The sequence below is a fragment of the Anolis carolinensis genome, chromosome 5 (genome assembly GCF_035594765.1).
Source record: "Anolis carolinensis isolate JA03-04 chromosome 5, rAnoCar3.1.pri, whole genome shotgun sequence".
In the NCBI taxonomy this organism is placed as follows: domain Eukaryota; kingdom Metazoa; phylum Chordata; class Lepidosauria; order Squamata; family Dactyloidae; genus Anolis; species Anolis carolinensis.
The window spans coordinates 146,329,334-146,351,905 of record NC_085845.1 but is presented as its reverse complement, the minus strand read 5'-3'; the positions used below and the strand labels follow the sequence as shown (position 1 = coordinate 146,351,905).

The 22,572-nt window shown below is 38.1% G+C and overlaps 1 protein-coding gene across 6 annotated transcripts in view; it reads right to left on the bottom strand.

The window, feature by feature from the left end:
* tmem117 (transmembrane protein 117) overlaps nucleotides 1-22,572 on the bottom strand; it is a 370,721-nt gene that overhangs the window by 36,095 nt on the left and 312,054 nt on the right. For 5 of the 6 annotated variants that reach the window (XM_062982502.1, XM_062982504.1, XM_062982501.1 and 2 more), the window contains one exon: nucleotides 11,882-12,011. The exons of the other annotated variant lie outside the window; for it this stretch is intronic. In XM_062982502.1, coding sequence (XP_062838572.1) covers nucleotides 11,882-12,011 — 130 coding nt within the window. The remainder of the gene's footprint in view (nucleotides 1-11,881; nucleotides 12,012-22,572) is intronic. 6 annotated transcript variants of the gene reach the window in all.

Below are 22,572 nucleotides of genomic sequence, written 5' to 3'. Positions count from 1 at the left end.
AATTCTTGGCATAAAGCCAAATACCCAAGTTGGTAAGTTATCTCAGCTTGTTTGCTTACACAAGACATTGTCAGCAATTTGGTACTTTAGTTGTCATAGCTCTGTTTTACAGGCTCCTGGAATTTTTAGTTTGCTTGAGTACTCTAAATTCTCTACTAGGAAGCTCTAGCATTGTAATTCAGGAGAGTGGGCTGGAGTTTCTTATCAGAGAATATTCTCTTTTCAGCAGCTAACATTCAGAATTCTATCCTGCAGCTTTCTCAGCTCAGTTACCTCAACCGCAAAAAGCACCAGACACTTCTGTACCACCAAAAAGCACTTTGCTGTCGTCAACTGCTTTGCTAGCCTGTTTGCAGACACACAGCCTGTACACAGATGAACAAAACAGGAAGCCCTTGGAGACTTCTGTTACAACTGCTCTGCTTGGATTGCTTTGTTTTTACCTCTGACCTTTCTATTTTTGCCTGCAGGGTCCTGGAGGCACCTCTGTGCACTGAATTCAGACACGCATCCTCTGCTTTAGGTGTAGCCTTCAGCCTCCCTGCTCACATGATCCTCACTAGTGAGATTATTTGCAGATTTGAGCAGAGAGGCTTTGGCTTATTTACATTAGGGTTTTAAAAAAAAAACCAAACAAACACAAAAAACCCTTATTTCTGTGTCTCATATGACAGGTATTTCTAGCATGTGGCACACTGATCTCCACTATGTAAGTTTTAGTTTGGGGTCCTTAACTATATTAACAGGGTTTGCAATGCTGCTAAGTGACCCTTTATGCATACACATGGGAAAATAAAACAAGAAAATAAAAGATGCTATGGGAACAAAGGAGCTGGCTGGACCAGGTGATCCAGTATTATCACAGTATTATCATCTCTGATTTCTATACAGGTCAGAACTGGGAAAGAAGAGTACAGCAATAAATCTTCAGGGGATAAGTTCTTGGAGTTCATGTGGATAGGTGAAATCTTAGATTGTAGTGAATTCTATTGAAATGAAGGATTCTAGCCCATGAATATTATAGAATAGCACTTGAGGACTTCAAAAATGCCTAGAGGTGACATATCTTGTTAGATGTGGATAAATGAAACAGCCAATATTGTCCTGCAGATATGGGGGTCATGCTAGATTACAAAAAGAGTTAAAAGTTAGGTATTAATGAGTTAAATTCCACAGTGAAATCACTTTAAAATCATCCAAATAAACCACTATATATTTTATGAATTTAACATGTGGCTTTTTATATACTACAGCATTTTATTAACAGATGAATGTCATGATCCTTTTTGAAGTGGACTGTGGCATGACATTCTGCAATACTTGCTGAATTGAACACTATTTGTGTCTTAATATTTCCACTAAAATGTGTGATGCAAGTCCAGAAAGTTATTTTTGTTCTTTACAATATGTTCTGTCTACTTGATCCTTATTTTAAAAAAATGCAATTTGAGGAGTGAGAGGATGGAAATTCCACAGTGAAACAAATATTGAGCTTAAGAATAGTTCAGCTGGTGCCATAGCCTATCTCCAAAAAAGGTTCAGTACTTTGGACAGTGAGTTCAAATTTTGAACAAAATGCAGAGTAGATTCACCACCTACTGATATCAGAGCAATATTTGCTATCAGCAAGACCTGTAACTTTTGTGTGTGAAAAAAACCAAATCTTGCACCAAGAACTCAACATATGGCTGAATAACAAAGAATTATGCCATATACCTCCCATACACTTTACGCTGTGCTAGGCAGTCTCTATAATTGTTGGTGCTCAGAAAGATAGATATTGGAGAACATTGCATGTATTGTTCTCTGCTATCTGATGTCTTCCTCCACTCCTGTCCCACAAGCTATAAAGCTGGGCCACAATTCTGCCTACTCTACTATTATCACCTGGCATTATCAGGGTACCAGAGCTACAAATGTGAGGAGCACCTACAAGATATGCGGCAATTGTTTGTTTGATGATATTGTCACATAGCCAGATCTGATCAGCTATGGGGCTTCATCATAATGCCAGTGCAGAATGTGGATAGGAAACCATGTCTTGAATAGGTAGGCAGGAGTGCTGTAATGTGAAGAGAGACAAATATTTTGGAAAGCACACTAGCTCAGTGGTTCTCAACCTGTGGGTCCCCAGATGTTTTGGCCTTCAACTCCCAGAAATCCTAACAGCTGGTAAACTGGCTGGAATTTCTGGGAGTTGTAGGCCAAAACACCTGGGAACCCACAGGTTGAGAACCACTGCACTAGCTTTTCAGTTCTCCTTTATGCTGAAAAAGTTTTGTTATGAACGTTCAGTCTTTGCAACTTGCTTGACTGAAGGCTATTCTCAGCCGGCCTTTTTTTTTTTAAACAAACCTGTGTGGCATCAGACTGCAAATGACTTCCTGATACTTCACAACCTATAATCATATGGTTCTTGAAGAGGTGAAATCACACGCTGCTTGTTAAAGGGACTAAACTGATTTTGCATTTAGTGATTGTATATTATCTCTTAGTGTTCATATATCTGAGTGTTAACTATAGAGACCCATGTAGATCTGGACTATGAGCCTCCAGTGTGGTAAGATAATAAACAGATTTTAAGGAACCAGCCTAGCCTCTAAATGTATTTTAACAAGGAAACAGTTGGAGAGCGAATAACTAAACTTACTTTTAAGTCCTACAAATCTCCCTCGATACCATGGAAACTAGGCTATACTGTGTATTTACATAAACTGCTGCCTAGGAAAGAAAGCACAAACTCTGCAATGAGCCATCTGTCAAGGGACATCCAGATGAGTTAAGCAGATGCAACAAACGCCAAATGCTCTCTATGTACACAGATAAAAGAAAGAATGGAAATGAGACCAAAAAAATATTTAACATATTTAACATATTTAACAAAAAAATATTTAACAAAAAATATTTAACATCACACATTAGGCACTCAAAAGTACCAAGGAATGTAAGCTGAAGAAGTCAGGATGCTGTTTAAAGTGTGATAGATGTTCCCAAAGCCTGAAACAATAACGGGGGTTATAAAGGCAGTAGTATAAATATTGTCTTGACAGAAACCTACTAAAGTGTTACAATATGCCCCCTCCTTGTATCCCTGGGCCTGGTATCTATGTTTTCATTTACCCACATCTGATGAAATACATCTTCTTCAGGCATTTTTAGCTCCTCCAGTGTGAGCCTATGATATTCTTGGGCTAGGCGTCCCTCGTTTCAATAGAGTTTGCTATTATCCACAGATTCACACATCCATGTCAAATCTGGAAATGTAATTCCCTGAGATATTTGTGCTGATATTCTTCAATAATAAGTTCTCCTTATATCAAACTGGGGGGGGGGGGATTGCCATGTTTCCCTTATTAAAAAGAAGACCCCTGATTTGTGGGACAGATTGTTTGTTCCTTATACGACTGGCAGGTGTCCCTTTATTATGAGGAATGTTGCTTATTTGAGAGTTGGGAACCTTTTCCTTTCATATAGCCAGAAATATTTTGGTATGCTAGCCTTTCATAAATCCAAAAATGTATGCATTATGTAATATATGATTGTGGGCAACATGTTAATTTTGCAGACAAGTTCGTGGTGAAGTCAACAGAATATATTCATTTGATATTTAGGTAGCTACTTGTCAACCCTGCTGTTTCTTGCTTTGTATACAGCACGTTGAGAATTCAGAGGACAATGTCAGTGATAAACTAAAACAGATGTTTTATCCTGTGGAACATCAACTCTATTATGCGTACACTACTAACATATTTGGTGATTTGGGATTCTGGGAGCTTTTTATTTATAGTCCACATGGCGAAGGTGAAAGATTTCTTACTGAATATATTGATTTGATGTCCATTAATGAAGCTTATTTGAAAAGGTCAACAATTTAAATAGGAGGGTGAAAGAGCCACGAGGGTATTGCTGTTTCCCTCCAATCACATTTCAGGTTTTATGTGTGTATCTGGTCAAATATTCATAGCCAGTTGGGTATCACATTTATTAGCCTAATTCATACTAAATGTCTGATAGCTGAAGATATAAGTGTGATGTGCTTTTCACAGACTGATCCGCTCTATGTGCTAAGGAAAAATGGGCTGGGGAAACCCACGTTCAATCCTGAAGGACAAATAGGACCCCTACAATCCTAACTATTATGAATACCTCTTGATCTAAAGGACCATGGCAATTCTTAGAGATTTTGAAATGTAAAAGGTGTACATTTTGAAACAAAATACAGTAGTCTCGCTTATCCAACGGCAGAATGTTAGATAAGCGAAAATGTTGGATAATAAGGAGGGGTTAAGGTAAAGCCTATTAAACATCCAATTACATTATGATTTTACATATTAAGCCCCAAAACATCATGTTTTACAACAAATTGACAGAAAAAGCAGTTCAATAAACGGTAACATTATGTAGTAATTATTGTACTTACAAATTTAGCACCAAAATATCACAATGTATTGAAAACATTGACTATAAAAACACTGTCTACTAAAAGGCAGACTGCATTGGATAATACAGAACGTTGGATAAGTGAAGGTTGGATAAGTGAGACTCTACTGTAATAAGAACAAAAGTAAGAAATTGAAAAATTGATGTGGCCCTCCTGTGAATCTAAAACTTTACATGTGTACCCCACAAGCTTCCTGCAGTCTTTTGTGGCCTCTGATCTCCTCAAATCAGTTTCAAATTATGTGCATGTGATGTGCAAGGGAAATATATGCCTATGAAAGAAAGAGAACTTTCATCTTAGAAGAGACACATGCCATTATCAGTGGCAGCTGTGGCTCCATGTCAATGGGTTGTGAATCTATTCAGATTCCAGTCAGGACTTCAAAGAAAGTATCAAAGGTCCCTGAGTTACGAACATCTGACTTACAAACAACTCATAGTTAAGAACAGGGATGAGACAACAGGAAGTGAGAGAGATCTACCCGTAGCAAGGGATAGTCACTCCTAAAAGAGTTATCATAGGGAAAAGGTATATCAACTGAAGTTTTATCACCACTTTATCACAACAAGCCAAATTTTTCAAAATCCAATTATCACAGGGACAAAAAGTGAGGTGAAATCTATTGAACAAGGGCACAGACAGCAAACCAAACACCACAGGTGTGTTTACTCTTCCCTGTTTTGACTTACAGACAAATTCAACTTAAAAACAAACCTAAATAATTTCTTGGCCTTTTGGTTAAGATCAAGTGTGAGACTTTAATTACTTTGACCTCATCAAAACGGCCAGGAGAATCATTCCACTTTGCCAACGGATATAGGGGGCAGCAGAGCAAATCTGTCATCCTGCACGCCGCTCTCTCGCAGAGATGCTTTCCACATTACACATGAAAAGTGTCGCCCTTCTGGTGAGGACCCATGATGGCTCCACTGGAGCCAGTACAACATGGGCAGGCACCTGTGTTGTGGGGGAAGTGTCCAAGGATACTTCCCCCCGGTTTATTTATTTACAGTATTTATATTATGCCCTTCTCACCCCGAAGGGGACTCAGGGCAGATCACATTGTACACATATAAGGCAAACATTCAATGCCATATAACATAGAACATAGAACAGAGACAGAGACAGACAACAGAGGCAATTTAAACCTTCTCCAGCTTCCAGAGGGTATGCTTGATTCCAGCCACAGGGGGAGCAGCTGCTTCATCATCCACTGTGATTGCAACTTCCTCATTCCAACGGCGGCTGGGTGATTTTTATGGTGTCGTAAATTAGCCTCCCCACATATAAGTGGTACTTGATAGATGCAACTATCTTTCAGGTTGCTTAGGTCAACAACGTGCAGGGGCTATTTTTATTTTAATTGTCGGGTGCTCACCCCGACACGGGCTGTCCTCGAACTCATGACCTCTTGGTCAGAGTGATTTATTGCAGCTGGCTGCTAACCAGCCTGTGCCACAGCCCAGCCCCAGTTGGGAGCAGGGCCTCTGCTGGAAGTCACACGATATCATGTGATGGCTGGCATGGGGCTCCATATACAAGACAGGGCAGAAGTGTCCTAGGACACTAAAACTGCCTTGTCTGATGAGCCCCTTAGAAGCCCTAAACAGCTTTATCAATTATCACAAATTCTGGGAGCTGAAATCTAAAACACCTAGAGGACTAAAGACTGTGAACCACTGCTCTGGATAACTGCTGCTACGATTGAGACTCCCTTATCTAAAATTCCAAAATTGCCCACATGAGAGGTTGAAGTAGTGACACCTTCGCTTTCTGATGGTTCAATGTACACAAACTTTATTCCAGAAAATTATTAAGATGATTATGTATAAAATAAACTTAGGGCTGTATCCATAAGGTGTATATGAAATAGAAATGAATTTTGTATTTAGCCTTGGTCCTATCTCCTGGATATCTTGTTACATACATATATGCAATTATTATTATTATAAAATCTGGAAAAATCCCAAATCACAAATACTTCTGGTCCTAAGCATTTTGAATAAGGAATACTCATAATAAACAATCTAACCACCACAAAACTCTAAGAACAACCTTTAAGATGCACCTTTTCTGGTAACACCAGACTTAGCTAAGATAACAAACACCATATGGCATAACTAACACTTGTCAACACCTGTCAAAATTTTGATCAGGGAGTGGACACATTTAATATACAACCTAGGACCAGATTATCTAAAGTACCATCCCATAGAAACCTGCTTAAGTTTTAATTTCTTTGGGGGAGGAACTTGTCTGGTATAAAAATGTTTTTCATATTTTTATCCATATGCCTTTTTATAGTATAGGTAGTTCCCAAGTTACAAACATCTGACTTACAAATGACTCCTAGTCAAGAATAGGGATGAAATAAAAAGAAGTGAGAGAAATTTGCCCCTAGGAAGGGAAATTCAATCCTGGAAGAGTTATCATGTGGAAAAAGGTCTCAACTGAAGCTTTTTATTTATTTATTTTTTGCCAATCCTTGTTTCCACAAAAAGCTTCTTTTTTTCAAAATCCAATTCTCACAGGAACAGAAAGTGAGGTGAAATCTTCTGAACAGGGACACAGACAGCAAAACAAACACCACAGTGGTGTCAACCCTTTTCTATGCTATCCAAAGTGTGTGTATATGGCTGGAATTACACTTAAAATGTACCTGTTCTATATTACATATAAATTCAACTTAAGAACAAACCTACAGAACCTATCTTGTTTGTAACTTGGGTACTACCAATAATTCTGTTTTGTAAAGTGGTTTGGTTCTCAGTTTAGGAAAAAGGTAAAGTCTCTTGGTCATGTAAACCCATTGGGTGACTCACATGTTCTCAGCCCCAGAAAGCCTTCTGATAGGTCACCATAAGTCAGAAACAACTTGGACACACCCAACAACAACAACAACAAATAAATAAATAAATAATGTATTGAATGAATAAATTTGATTCTGAATCTGGAATCAAGAAGTTGCAATGCCCAGGTTAAAATGAACTCCAAACATACTTCATAACACAAATGAAATAACAAGGGTTTGCGCCACTTCACTGGTAGGTATAAGGGGAAGATGTTTGGTAAACTGGGTCTTGTTAGTCCTGGTAAAAAGGCACAGACCAAGCAATTATTATCCAATGCAATTTAATGCTGGAGATGAATGAGTTAACAGAGTTGTCTGGGTATTGATCTGCATGCTAATTTTCCATTTAATGCTCTGAAAATCATTTCAAACAAGAGAACAGAAATTACTGGCAGTGCCAAGATGATAGTTGGAAATGACCTCCAAAATGGTCTTTAAATCCATTGTTTGGGGCCTTTGTATGGCTTTTGTGATGCACAAAACCCAAAAGCTAATCCATCTGCACCATGAGTGGCCATTTCAGCTTTGGCAACAACAAATCTAGGAAGAAATTATGTATTGGGATTATATCTTCAAGAATCCTTTAACCAGCAAGGTCAAAATGGTAGTGGGAGAGGGGGGAAAAAACACAACATCAAAGAGGCTACTGACGGATTGTGTTGCTGTCAGTGTTTCACTACATTTCCTTCCTGCTCTTTTAATCCACTAAATGCTACCTACTTCTCATTGCCAAATGCTGTGATCTATTCATAGTCTGAGAGTACAGCTATGTAATGAATTTTGCATGAACTAGACTGAAAAACATTCATGGGCCCTTCATGGAAATACAGATTAATTTTTCAAACAACCCAACACACTACCATCTGAAACAGTTTTGGAAAACCCCTTCCCTTGTCACCCCTCAACTTTGAGGCCTGGGTGGGAAAATCACAGTGTGTTTGCAAACAAGACAGACGGTTCAAAAAGTTCCAGAGTTTATGAGCGGAGCTCAAAACCCAAGCATTGATTTAAGAACAGATGGGCCAGGCAAAGCCCACCCAAAGGGAGTTTCTCATGCTGACTCGATGCCCTTTATGATTCTCCTACAAATGGCACAGAACTGAGCTACAGCAGGCTGTTGCAACTTTAGCGATGTGACATGCATTCAAATAGACTGATTTATCTAGCAAATCTAATAAATAGAACTTATTAATTCGGAGCTGGAAGAAGATATATATATTCTACATTTTCTATTCATGTGTTCATTCCCTCAATTAAATTACACGAGCACTAGAATGGAAATAAAGAACAACACACCCCAGCTGCCATAATCATTTATCTTATTCTCAAAGGTATTTTCTTAATGTCCAAAAAAGTCAATATTGCCACAGTTCCCTCCTATTTCTTTTTTGACTGCTGCTTTGACCACAAAATGCTTAATTCGCTTTGCTTTTTTGATCAATAATACTGTTTCAAATGCTGTCGTTTTAATTCAGGTTTCTACATAGCCATCTACATTTGCCAGTATAGTTGAAAAAGATCAACCATGCTGGCAAACTTAAAATTTTAAATTTTTACTAGGAAATAATTTTTAGTTTTTGGCAGGAATGATTACCAGGTCACCTCCCACCAACCTGCTTCACCCAGTACTAAGTTTACTTCCCAACAACAGTGATGCCTGATTGCCTTGGAGGCAGTCACATACCCGAAAATCTAGATTTTTCTGGAAAATTGCAGGATAAAGGGCACATTTTGAACTAGGTTAAAGCCCACAAGAACCACATTCCATGCAAATCATCAAGAACTTTATATGTCTAGATCGCAGTAGTGACAAAGTGAGTAAATTTTTTTAGTCTATGTAGACAATCCCTCACATTTGGCCTGAGGTTCATTCCACAGTAGGACATCTTTCCACAAAGACAAATCCTGATTGGACCATTTTATGTTGAGTCCTATGTATTTATGGAAGGGAGTATCTGCCAGACTCAGTGTTTTCTGCTTTATTGGTTTTTAAACCAATGAATCTTTTCAATCAATAAGTGAGGAAGTTGATGAATTTTGGCAACATTCTTCCAACTACAAATTGAAATAACAGAAATTGTTCTGTTTGTACCAATCATATTCAATATGAACAGCTATTCCTGGCATTGGAGTTAAAACATTTAATCTTGCTTTACTCTTTTTTGAGTTTTGCAGATGTGTAGTTTGCTGATAATAATGTATTTATTTATTTATTTACAGTATTTATATTCCACCCTTCTCACCTCGAAGGGGACTCAGGGCGGATCACATTATATACATATAGGGCAAACATTCAATGCCCATATACACATAGAACTGAGACAGAGACAGACGCAGAGGCAATTTAACCTTCTCCTGAGGGGATGTTCGATTCTGGCCACAGGGGGGAGCAGCTGCTTCATCATCCACTGTGACGGCACTTCCTCATTCCAACATCGTAAATTAGTTAAATTTGCCTCCCCACTTTATAAGTGTTACCTTATTTCCTACTTGATAGATGCAACTATCTTTCGGGTTGCTAGGTCAGCAACGAGCAGGGGCTATTTTTTTTATTGACGGGTGCTCACCCCGCCACGGGCTGGCCTCGAACTCATGACCTCATGGTCAGAGTGATTTATTGCAGCAGGCTGCTCACCAGCCTGCACCACAGCCCGGCCCCTTCAAAGCTCTCTAGCAGAGAATTCTAAGTAAACTCACCAAACTACAAATCCCATAGAATGGAATCATAGCAGTTAAAATAGAATTGAAGTAATATAATAATAATAATAATAATAATAATAATAATAATAATAATAATGATAATAATACTTTTTTTGTACCCCACCACCATCTCCTAAAAAGGACTCGGAGTGGCTTACAGCAGCACATAATAGTGCCATAAAACAAAACAAAAAAATAAGTAAAAATTACATCAACAATAAACATATCAATTAATCAATTAAATAATAAATAAAACACAGAAAAACAACCACATTTCAAACATTAAAGTGCCAGTGTCAATACTGAATTATTTTGTCTTTTGGATTAGCTGATGTCTTGGTCATTTTCAAAAACCTGCCTAAAGACCCATGTTTTCTGCTCCTTGCAGAAACATTGTAGTGTGGGGGCAAGCCTAATATCCCTGGGTAGGACATTCCAAAGCCAGGAGGCCACCACTGAGAAGGCCCTCTCCCTCATCCCAGATTTTATCCAAGATTTTATCTTTTGTCCTTGTATGTGAATTTTTTATGACTTGTTTTTATTGTTATTTGATCTGTTTTATTGTTTTATTTTATTGTTGTTGACTGGGCTTGGCCCCATGTAAGCCGCCCCGAGTCCCTTCGGGGAGATGGGGCGGGGTATAAAAATAAAATTATTTATTATTATTATTATTATTATTATTATTATTATTATTATTATTATCATCCCTACCAACTGTGCTTGAGACAGAGGGGGGTTGAGGAGAGGGTCTCCCCGGCAGATTTTAGAGCCCACACCAGTTCATAGGGGAAGATGTGGTCATGAAGATAGATTGGACCCAAACTGTGTAGGGGACCCAAACTTTGAATCGGGACCGGAAACTTGTTGGCACCTAGTGGAGCTGCTTTAATAGAGGCATGGTATGCTCCATATAGCTGTACTGTAATTGTAGAAATTGTGGAAAAATATGGTACATTCCTTGATATTTACCTGTTAAAGATCATAAAATTCTGGGGGGAGGGTAGAGAGGGAGGAGAGAAAAACTGAGAGGAGGGGAGAGTTGGAATCTCCGAGTCAGTGTGAATAATGTTGAATACATATAAACAATTAAAAGAGGGTTATGTCTTCTAAGTTTCTCACTGATTTGTGTTTGAGATGATCGGTTTTCACATTTTGTCATTTTCAGAGTGTCCTGAGACTCTCCTGCTTACCATACAACATTATTTAGAGGTTGCAATATGCGTCAAAACCACTGTGCCTTTCATGCTGCTTGTAGATGAAGAACAGTGGTAAGTTTCAGGAAGACTTTTCAAAATGACAACAAATGTGAGATTTAGGAGGCAATGCAATTAGAAACATATGGAAGTTATAGTGGAAGTTAAATAGCCTTATCTACACAAAGCAGATTGGGTTGGTAGGATCAATGTATATTCTTTGACTGTATCATTTCAGACTGGTGCTGGGGGAAGGTATGACTAAACAACTCCCACAAGCTCCTCCATAGATATATACACCAACCCTTAAACCAGATAGAAAACTGGAATGACTCTTAGAATCATAGAATCATAGAGTTGGAAGAGACCTCATGGGCCATCCAGTGCAACCCCCTGCAAGAAGCAGGAAAATCTCAAAGCACCCCCGACAGATGGCCATCCAGCCTCTGCTTAAAAGCTTCCAAAGAAGGAGCCTCTTGTCTACCTATCATGTAGATTTACCTTGCTTTCTACCAACAATACAAAATAATACAGTCCATACAGATTTTTACCATTGTCAAGTCATGTTCTTGGAAGATATCCCAAGTTATGCAGAATGAGTAGTTGACTTCTAAACTATAAGACGTTGTAATATTATCCCCACACTCAGCATCCCAACTTAAAATCAAGAAGGAGATGCCAAGGAATATTACATACCTGTTATGTGTATGTGATACTCTTCCTTAAAAATCCTTTTGAAATAGGGCAATCTAAATTGAAAGTGTGCAGCTGGCAAGCCTGGAAGATTTACATCAACATCACCCATAAAGTGTGGAAATTCCCAGTCCTGGTGAGAAAGAAGAACAAAAAAACCACACATAAGCATTATTTTCCAATTTAAAATAAAATAGGCACTTAAAATATTTAGAGCTCTTTTCCTCTTCATGGAAACAGCTTAAAAATACCTGCTAGAGTACAATCATATGTTGTATGCCCAGTAGTAGGAGATTTTGTCAAGACTCCCCAAACCACAGAAGTATCTGGACATCACGGGTAGGCAATCTGGTGGACTACAACTACCATAATGACTAACAATTGGATTTGCTGGTTAGAACTTATAAAACCTGTGGTCCAAAACACTTGGGGAGGTAGCAAAAGGGTCAAGAGCCAACAAAGTAATTCTGCTAGCACTAATATTATAGTTATAGCAGAAACATAATACTAGATCATGTAATGATGCACAAGGATCTAATGACGTTTTTGGTAGTGCAACCTTGAGACATTGGAGATGTATTTGGCATCTATTGATTCAACATGTCTGCTTCAGGCATCACTTTCAACTTGATTTAGTCTGTTCATTTTTCCCTCCCAAGTTCTGAATTGTACTGCCTAATCTGTAAGTAATAGTGTTGGGAATAATAAGCACATGTTGATCCATTAAGTATCCAAATCCTAGGGTCACCCAAGAGAAATTTTGCAATTACAAATCCTGTTCTTACAACATTTATTTAAATTCATCTAGTAGAAGCTATTGTTGTCCATCTAGCCAAACAGGAGTATGCTTCTTCCTTGACCCAAGAGCAACTCTGCGTGCATCACAGATTAGTAATGTACAAACCTTTTACAGCAGCTAATGGCACAGAATTAACAGCACAAAATTTCATCAATTGCTAAAAAGGGGGAAAAGGAAAGAAATGGGGTCCCTGCTGAGCTTCATTACAAACGATAATCAGAAATTGATTCTTTTCATTTCCAGTAATAGTCTTTGCTACCATAATTAAACTGTCAGTTCATGGACAGATAATTTAGCAAGCAAGCACCTGGCCACAGAACTGGTGCGCAAGCGGAACTGTGGCTAGAGGTAAAAGAGGTTCATTGACAACATAGAGGAAAAATACTTCTGAGATTATGTCCTCTCTGCACCTGACCAGTTTTTTTTCTATTCATATGCAAACGTCACAGCAATTTATGTTTGTAGTTGATATCCTAGATAATGACTGGGGAGATTGGTGAAGCCATTATATAATGGATCTTGTCGAAGACATTTTTTTTGCAAATATTGTAACAAGATCCTTCTGCTTATTCCATGTACAGAAACTGACTGGATCATGTTTCCACACTGATTTGAATGATTTTCCCATACCAGGAAGGGTTTCAGATTCTGAAGAAAAAAGACTAGTTTATGGGGGCAGAGGAGAAAAGACAGATTGTGAAAAGCAGACTCTTCCAAGGAAGTAGAAAGGGCAAAGGGCTTGCAAGGACCAGGAGGGTGTGAGGGATGCCCAACACCTGATGTCTGAAACTGTCTACTACTCTACTCAAACAAAGCTGACTTTGCTAAGAAATTTTCTGTTGGAAGCTACAGAAATGTTGAATTTTCCATTAAAGGCTACAGAAATGCAGGCACACTGCAGTAACCTTAGTTTTCCTTCTTGGTGGCTTTGAATAATTTTCTGTTTTTATTTTTCTGTTTTACACTAACTACAAACCCTTTAGAAGAGTGTGATTTGGCTGTTGCCATATATATTCTAAATACCCATGTGTAAGTCTAAAAATTTTATTCAAAAAAATCAACCCACCCCAAAACTGGATGAGTGTGAGTACTGTACCTTAAATGTTATCAAAAAGGGGACCACTCCCTTCTTTAGCGTGGCAAAAGGTAAGAGCTTAGTCCACCCTGAAACAACATTAAAAAGCACCCACCAACTTTACTTTCTATACGAGTGGTTCTCAACCTGTGGGTCCCTGTGTTTGGCCTTAAACTCCCAGAAATCCTAAAAGCTGGTAAACTAGCTGGGATTTCTGGGAATTGTAGGCTAAAACATCTGGGGGCCTAGAGGTTAAGAACCATCGCTCTACACCATGGAACCAATGCTGGCCTTTTTGAATGCTTAGGTTGGAAAATGGCAGCAATGGCCAGTAGTGCTGGTCTCCTGTGATGGCATTGGTGCTTTCCCCTGTTCCAGAATTACCCTCAACTTATCCATGGGACATAACACAATCTGTTATTTGGTCCCCAAATTTGCCCTTGACTCATACATGAGGGTCACTTATACATTAGTATATACAGGACACATATTGCATAGCTAAGTGGGAGATGATGTTACTCTGACATCCTTTATCATAGTTCAGCCTTTCATCCGATACACCAGATTTGGTTACTGAAATACTGTGTGCTACTGACTACTGACATTTTACTGAGCTGAGAAGGAAAACATGTGAAATATGTTAGGATAACATATTTCTTTTTAAACCAAACTTAAATATAATGGGTGAGAAACACTGGACCTCCATAATTTTTTCAGGTATGACTCTCATAATCCTTTACCTATGCTACTTGAGGATTCCATATTAGAAACTCAAGAAGCCCACAGGTTTTCCATGATTTACAAGAAAACTAATAAAAGCGCCATATAATTAATCTTTTGCTTATATATGTAACTAATATACTTGGATCATGTCAAGTTCAGTCTTACCCACATGTTGACTCATTGTTTAACAAATTAGTCAGTGACTTTATTCTAGCTGGGACTAGCCAACAGGATTTAGACCATGGGTCATTTGTTTTGTTTTCTTGGCTGTTTTTTGAGGGGGGGGGGGGAAAGGGGAAATAAAACACATCTGGCACCATCACTTGGTGTGCACATGGAAACTGCACAAGGAGAACCTGGATATCTGTTTCTGCAGGATGCTGTGTAAATTGCATACACTTGTGTAACCTGTGAAAATAGAGTTGTTTCCATGCAGAAAAGCCTCATAGAGTTGTTATGTAGATGAATTGGTGAATTTTGTAGGGAAAAAAGACTATCTTCTGTGGAGAAATATTGCTATTTTTGCAACATACTTCTGGCATGGATTTAAACAACACTGTCTATTTTTGCACAAATAAATGTTACCAGACTAAGTGCTGGAGTACAAAAAGTGCACAGAAAGCCTTGTATTCTCATGGGAGGACTTGCATGTGGGAATGAAATAAATGAAGATTTACATCCCCAATGCTTTTTAGCATGTCTTTAACATAATGGGTAGTTTGACTCTGGTACAATAAATATCCACTTGCATCAAGAGTAGTGAACCATTTGAATGCACTTCATGTTGATCCTTCTGACGTTCTTCGGATTTATATGGGTTTCCACCCATTTGCCTTTCTGTGGATTGTTTCCTGTAAATTGTCATTGTTTTCAATCTGTTCCAACTTCATGTCTGTCATCAATGCATATTTCAGCATGCCCAGTGAATCATGCCTGATGGCAGACATCCCCAATGTCTTGTTGAGCCTTTGTTAATAGAATGGCAGCAATATATCCAGCTATTGAAATCCTGCAGCAATTTAATTGTATTGTGAGTGTTTTATAGAGAAATTGTGATGTGCTGAAAACATTTTAATCAATTTATTCTATTTTCCTTTATTCTGAAGATTTCATTTCAAGGGTATTTGAATGTTCAAGGGTATCTGCATGTTCAAATTCTTCAACATAACAGCCAAAATGGATAGCGAGGGGGAGAGACGTGATTGTTTCAATAAGAAACAATAGGCTTTATTGAGGCTTTTGGAAGCCGCTGAACAGAGCTGAGCTCTGCTTTGCAGTCTGGGGAACTACTCCATGGAACTGAGCTCTACTTTGTAGCCCCAGAAGATGTTGTAGAAGAGCTTACTCTTGAATAGATATACAAAGGAATGACCTATGCTTACTGACATTATATTGGTAAAGCAGCTAGTCACTCCCATTTTCCTTTTGACAGCTCCTTACCTTCATTCATTGCTGGAATGAAACCCTTGAGATCTTTCCCAAATTGGAATTCATCTAGCTGGCTAAGAAAAGTTCCCTAGCCATGCAGGAAATCTTATGCAATACTCCCAAATGGTATACAAAGCCTTCAAAGAGAAGGAGAAAAACTGGCAAGATATGTATTCCAGTTAGCTTAGTAGTAATTAACAGTAGTAATCCTCCACAAAGTCCTAGCTTACAAGCCTCCGTGGTTTTGGACTTTCAAAAATGATGGCAATTGAGTAGAAATTCTATGAGGTTCTACCAAAGCAGTAAGTAGAGTGCAATATATGTCTCGAAATGATGCCTCATGAACTTGAATGTATACTGCAGTTGTTCTTCTTAACCTATTTATCCTATCATGTTTATAATATTCATGTTCATGTGATTTTAATATGTTGTAAGCTGCTTTGGGTCCTGTGAGAGAGAAATGTGGGATATAAATAAATTTTTTATTATTATTATTATTATTATTATTATTATTATTATTATTATTATTATTAAGATTTGGATTGCCTATTTGTCACCCAAAGATTAGCTGAGTAAAGAGGGGCTCATCACCAGAAAACTGGTCATCAGGTGATGAATCTGTGCTTATGTGAAGGGACTATTCCTTTTCACTGACTGGATAGAGTCATGAATGTTCAAAGTATCCAAGGGAATAAATAAGTATTTTAGATGTGCAGTTCCTTTCAGCTGTATAAAATCCACATTGAACAGGATAATATGGCAGTGTGGACTCAGATAATCTAGTTTAAAGCAAACACTGTGGGTTATCTGTCTTGATATTCTGGGTTATATGGCAGTGTGGAACGGCCCTATGACTACTTTTCAAGGGATCTTCTTGCTGGTTGGGTTTCATCATCCATCTTCAAATAGCAGTCTCCCCAAATGATAGATATTATGTATCCCTTTGTCCATTTTGGATATCTAAGCTGGGAAGCATGGGGCTGTAAGCGGCTCTACCCTATGAATAAATAGAGATTTCAGACTGTCAGCTTCAAGCAGCAGATAAGAGGTCTCCCAGCTAGCAGATATTTCCACAATGTCTGTTCAGCTATTTCACAGAACTTAAGAGGGATCTGAAGCTCAACGTTAAAGAGATTTCCCTTTTATCACTCAAGATTAGTAAGGAGAGACTCAGTAGTTCCTGAACTTTCCCATGTGTGTGTGCATATCTTCATGTCACTGCCGACTTATGGTGACCCCTTGAATTTCATAGGGTTTTCTTAGGCAAAGAGTTTTCAGAGGCAGTTTAGCCAGTTTCTTTCTCCGAAATACAGCCTACAGCACTTGGTATTCATTGGTAGATTCCCACCTAAGTATGAAACAGGGCTAACCATGCTTAGCTTCCAGGATCAATACCTGTAAAAATAAAACCCTGAACAATACCATGGCAAAATATTTTATCAATGCAGTGTTAGGTATCATATTGAAATGGGTGTGTGCAACAAACAAAATGGCTAATTTTGCATTAAAAACAGACTGCAGAAAAAGCAACATGTAGCACAAAAATGGAAAAGGAGGAAGGACTTACTCCACAAAGCTTAACTGACTGTGATGTTACTCCAGATTACACAGACATAGTGCACACCCATATTACTTTCATTCTACCTTTCTTGAATTCATTTTTCCCTTGCAATGTTCCCCTGCAACCTGAGTGTGGAAACATATCTAAGGAAGGTACCGTATATACTCGAGTATAAGCTGACCCAAATATAAGCTGAAGCACCTAATTTTACCACAAAAAACTGGGAAAACATTGACTCCAGTATAAGCCGAGGGTGGTAAATTTCAGAAATAAAAATAGATACCAATAAAATTACATTAATTGAGGCATCAGTAGGTTAAATGATTTTGAATATTTACATAAAGTTCAAATTTAAGATAAGATTGTCCAACTCTGATCAAATTATTATTCTCATCTTCTTCAATATAAATGTGCTTATGTATCCTTTTAATAATAATAGAGTAAAATATTACATGTAATAATAATAATAATAATAATAATAATAATAATAATAAATACAGGAAAATAATACAAGAAATAATAAATAGAGTAAAATAATAAATGCAATAATAATAATAATAATAATAATAAGATCAGAGTGAAATAATAAATGTATTAATAATAATAATAATAATAATAGAGTAAATGTAATAGTAGCAACAATAATAATAGAGAAAAATAATAAATGTAATAATACCAATAATAATAGAGAAAAATAAAAAAATGTACCATATATTCTCAAGTATAAGCTGACCCAAATATAAGCCAACCAGGACCCTCACCCGAGTATAAGCCGAGGGGGGCTTTTTCAGTCTTAAAAAAGGGCTGAAAAACTAGGCTTATATTTGAGTATATACAGTAATTCAGTTTTGAAAAGAGAAGACAAAATTCACGGAAAAGATTAACACTCTCTTTGTCTCTCAACACCTCCCTGCTTCACATTTCTTTGCATTATAGATTTTTTTTCTTTAAAAGAAATGGTTGTTGTGAGAGAACTACACACGTTTCAATAAGATTTAGTATTGCCCCCACTCTATTTTAGACTATACAGATATTAGAAGAAATTCCAGGCTTTTGGAGTGCTCTCCAAGGTGTTTTTAAAATAGATGTCTAAATATGCTTGATCAAAAAGGGAGGGATATTAATAAAAGAGTTCTTATTTTTTTTTTTAAATCAAAAAGAAATTTAAACATCAGCTATAGCCAGTCTCATTTTTTTTCTGTCATTCAATACGGCATCATTACAACCCTGTTCTGAAAGAAAAGCAATCATGTTTATAGCAGAATTGCACCCAACACCAGCAAGCTGCCTGTCATAGAAATAAACATAAAGATGACAAAATCAAAATATGCAGCATAATGAAGGCACACAATACACAAAGGCATCTAAAATTCAACCTTAATTTAATACAGACATGCATCATACAAGACAAGGATAGATGCAAAACAATAGATGGTAAATTTAAAGCACACCTTTCCTTTTCCGCTGTTCTGTTCAATATATGCATAACTGAGATTTCATACACGTACCAATGTCAGAAATCAGCCCCATTATCACCTCAAGTTTCAAATTACAACTGTCACAAATGTAGGTTCGCAAAATGCAGGTTTGAGTGCAAATGCAGTCAAATTACAGGCCGGTTTTGGGGGCCTGATAGCCATCCCTTTATCCCTGACACATTTGTGCCCACCCCCCTTAGTTTTCATTCTGAGATAACTACTCATGTAGCAAAGGTTAATCACTGACTGTGACCATCATGTATTCTTGAATATGTCACTCAGCAATCACACAGACCTTTGCTAAGCTCTTGAGAGCATGCTGTGCCATATGCCTGGGACCATATTAGCTGCTGGACAATGGACTACAAAACCAAATTGAGCATAAGCTACGATAATTGTAAATATAAGTGCATACAGCCACACCAGTAGTTCTCATTTTCCCTTTCTTATGCATAGGAAGAGCTTGTTTGAATCCACTACTAATCAATGTATCCTGTGGATTTATTCTGGAAAGACAAGAGGAACGGGAGGTGGAGAGGCAGCCCTTCCATTAGGCAAAGGGGTGGAGAGATGCCTCAAGCAGCAGGTTTTGGGTGTCACAAAAGTTCAGCAAGCTCTTACATTATGCACTGTGTCACTTCTGTATTTTTACTGCCAGGCTGTTGTGGAAAGCCTGCCTTAGGTGCCACAATAATTTGACTTTACTAATGCATACCATATTTCATCACATAATAGTCACACCTTTGTACCTTTGTCCCCTTTTTTGATGGATGAAATTGGATAAAATTGGTGCCTTGTGTTTACTGGTTTTTTTCCTTTAAAGTCAAACCCTTGAGTCGAGGAGAGGAAAGAGGGAGAACTCCTCATTTATTTAAATTGTCTTTGAGGGAGAAAGGAAGGAGGCGCTGTGTTTGTTTTTGTTTGGTTTAGCGCTACCTGCAACAATTATACAAGGAAAGGGGAAAAAATATGTTGGGACCCAAAAATAGAGGTGTGAATATTATACAGTGGCAAATTATCAAGCAAAAAAATATTGTATTATGGTGAAGGAAGGGCATTATTTTATGTTCTCTCTGAAGCAACAAAATCTTTTCTCTCTAAGGTAAAGGTAAAGGTAAAGGTTTCCCCTGACATTAAGTCCAGTCGTGTCCAGAGATGGTGCTCATCTCCATTTCTAAGCCGAAGAGCCGGCGTTGTCTGTAGACACCTCCAAGGTCATGTGGCCGGCATCACTGCATGGAGCGCCGTTACCTTCCCGCCATTGATCTACTCACATTTGCATGTTTTCTAACTGCTAGGTTGGCAGAAGCTGGAGTTAACAGCGGGTGCTCACTCGGCTCCCCGGATTTGAACCTGGGACCTTTCGGTCTGCAAGTTCAGCAGCTCAGTGCTTTAATACACTGGTGTAAGGTATTTCACCATAAACCCATGGATCACCTAATAATATTTTCCTGCTTGGAAATAATCTCTAGTGAGCTCAGTGAAACTTACTCCTAGGTATTTGAGTATCATAGCCATATCCACTTATGAGTGGAGATGCTATACTGAATTTCATGTGACTTAATGAGTAAACATAAATAAGACTGTTAGTGCATAGCTTTTGACATTTCACAGATGCAAACCAGAACATATGGGGTTACATTTCAGAGTCTGGTCAAGATCACACAAGTTATTACTAAGGAAAAACACAATCTAGGAGAGGCTGCCGCAGTTTGATTTTGCTGTAGAATTCTGGGAAGAGCAAGATTTAGCCCCTTTCCCCTCCCCCCCGAGTTAATTGAACATTATGTTTGTACTCTGAACTCAATTTTCAGTAGTTGAAATAGGCAAGGACAAAGAGGTGGAAAGAAGAGACTGAAACAGGAATATTTTAAAAGCAGCTGAAAAAGTGGGATGATAGATGATCCCTCAGAACCATCCCTGCCAAATTGATGTATCATGTATGTAGGAGAGTGGGAAACTTGTTCATTCTAACCAGCATATCCAATGACAAGGGATCATAGAATGTACTAAATATCACTATAGTCAGTGCTCCACATTTGCTAAGGTTAGGGGAACAAGAGTGGTTGAGTAAAAACCAAAATTTTTAAAAATGCCTTTATTTACTTGAGGGAGAAAAACTCTTTCGGAATCTCCAGATCTTCCAGCACGACTTTATGGTTAGCCACCCCAAGTCCCTTCGGGGAGAGGGGGAGGGATATAAATAAAGCTCATTATTATTAAGCTTATTATTATTAACTTTGACTAGAAGCTGAATCACATTGGAGGAGCTGGAGATTCCTAGATAAAACATTTTAATCAAATGTTCGAATAATAAAATCTGCAAAAGTCAAACCCACAAATGTGGAGGGTCAACTGTACATATGATTTTATGCATGAACAGCCTAGAATGGGCAGGGGCTAATTACTTTGGGCACAGAATCTCCAATTTGGCCACTGGGCATCCTCAAACGGTTCATTCAAGCATAGCAGGATATAAGAGGAAAACACACACTTTCCTGTGGGGGAATAGTGATCTTCTTTTCCTGTATTCCTCGGTCTAGCTGGAAGAGGCAGTCGGTTTATAGACACTCCTATTTCCTTTTCAAAGATTCGGAGAAATAGAAATGTAAATATTCGCTTGTCCTCGGAAATGAGGATGAATATTTTTCACAGTTTTCAACTTGTGTTGAGAGAAGTCAGACACTGCTTACCAGTTCTAACTTGATATTTGGACATTATTCCAGAGTATTTTGGGAAAATATTCTGCACAGAAATTTATGTATGCTTTTGATATTACATACAGTAGAGTCTCACTTATCCAACATTGGATAAGTGAATATGTTGGATAATAAGGAGGGATTAAGGAAAAGCCTATTAAACATTATTATTATTATTATTATTATTATTATTATTATTATTATTATTAAACTTTATTTGTACCCCGCTAGCATCTCCCGAAGGACTCGATGCGGCTTACAAAGGCCAAGGCCTCAACACACAATATAACAATACAAAACAAAAGGCAAATTAAAAACAATTAAAACAGTATAAACAACAAGCAATAAACAATACGCTAAAACACAATAAAACTGGGCCGGGCCAGAGTAATGGGTACAAGATTAAAAGTGCTGATGTGACAGGTGATATATAAGGCTTCTAGGGCAAGTGCAGAGTGCGATATACAATCTTAGTTCTAATAAAGTGCTTATGGGACTTGGTGTTGGAGATTTCCTATTAATCTGGGAAGGCACATTGGAACAGCCAGGTCTTCAAGTTCTTTCTGAAGACTGCCAATGTAGGGGCCTGTCTGAGATCCTTGGGGAGGGTGTTCCAGAGTCAGGGGGCCACCACGGAGAAGGCCCTGTCTCATGTCCCCACCAACTGCGCTTGCGACGCAGGCGGGATCACGAGCAGGGCCTCTCCATCAAACATCAAATTAGGTTATGATTTCACAAATTAAGCACCAAAACATCATATCATACAATGGATTTGACAGAAGAAGTAGTTCAATACGCAGTAATGCTATGTACTAATTACTGTATTTACGAATTTAGCACCAAAATATCACAATGTATTGAAAACATTGACTACAAAAATGCATTGGATAATCCAGAATGTTGGATGAGTGAGACTCTACTGTACATTAAC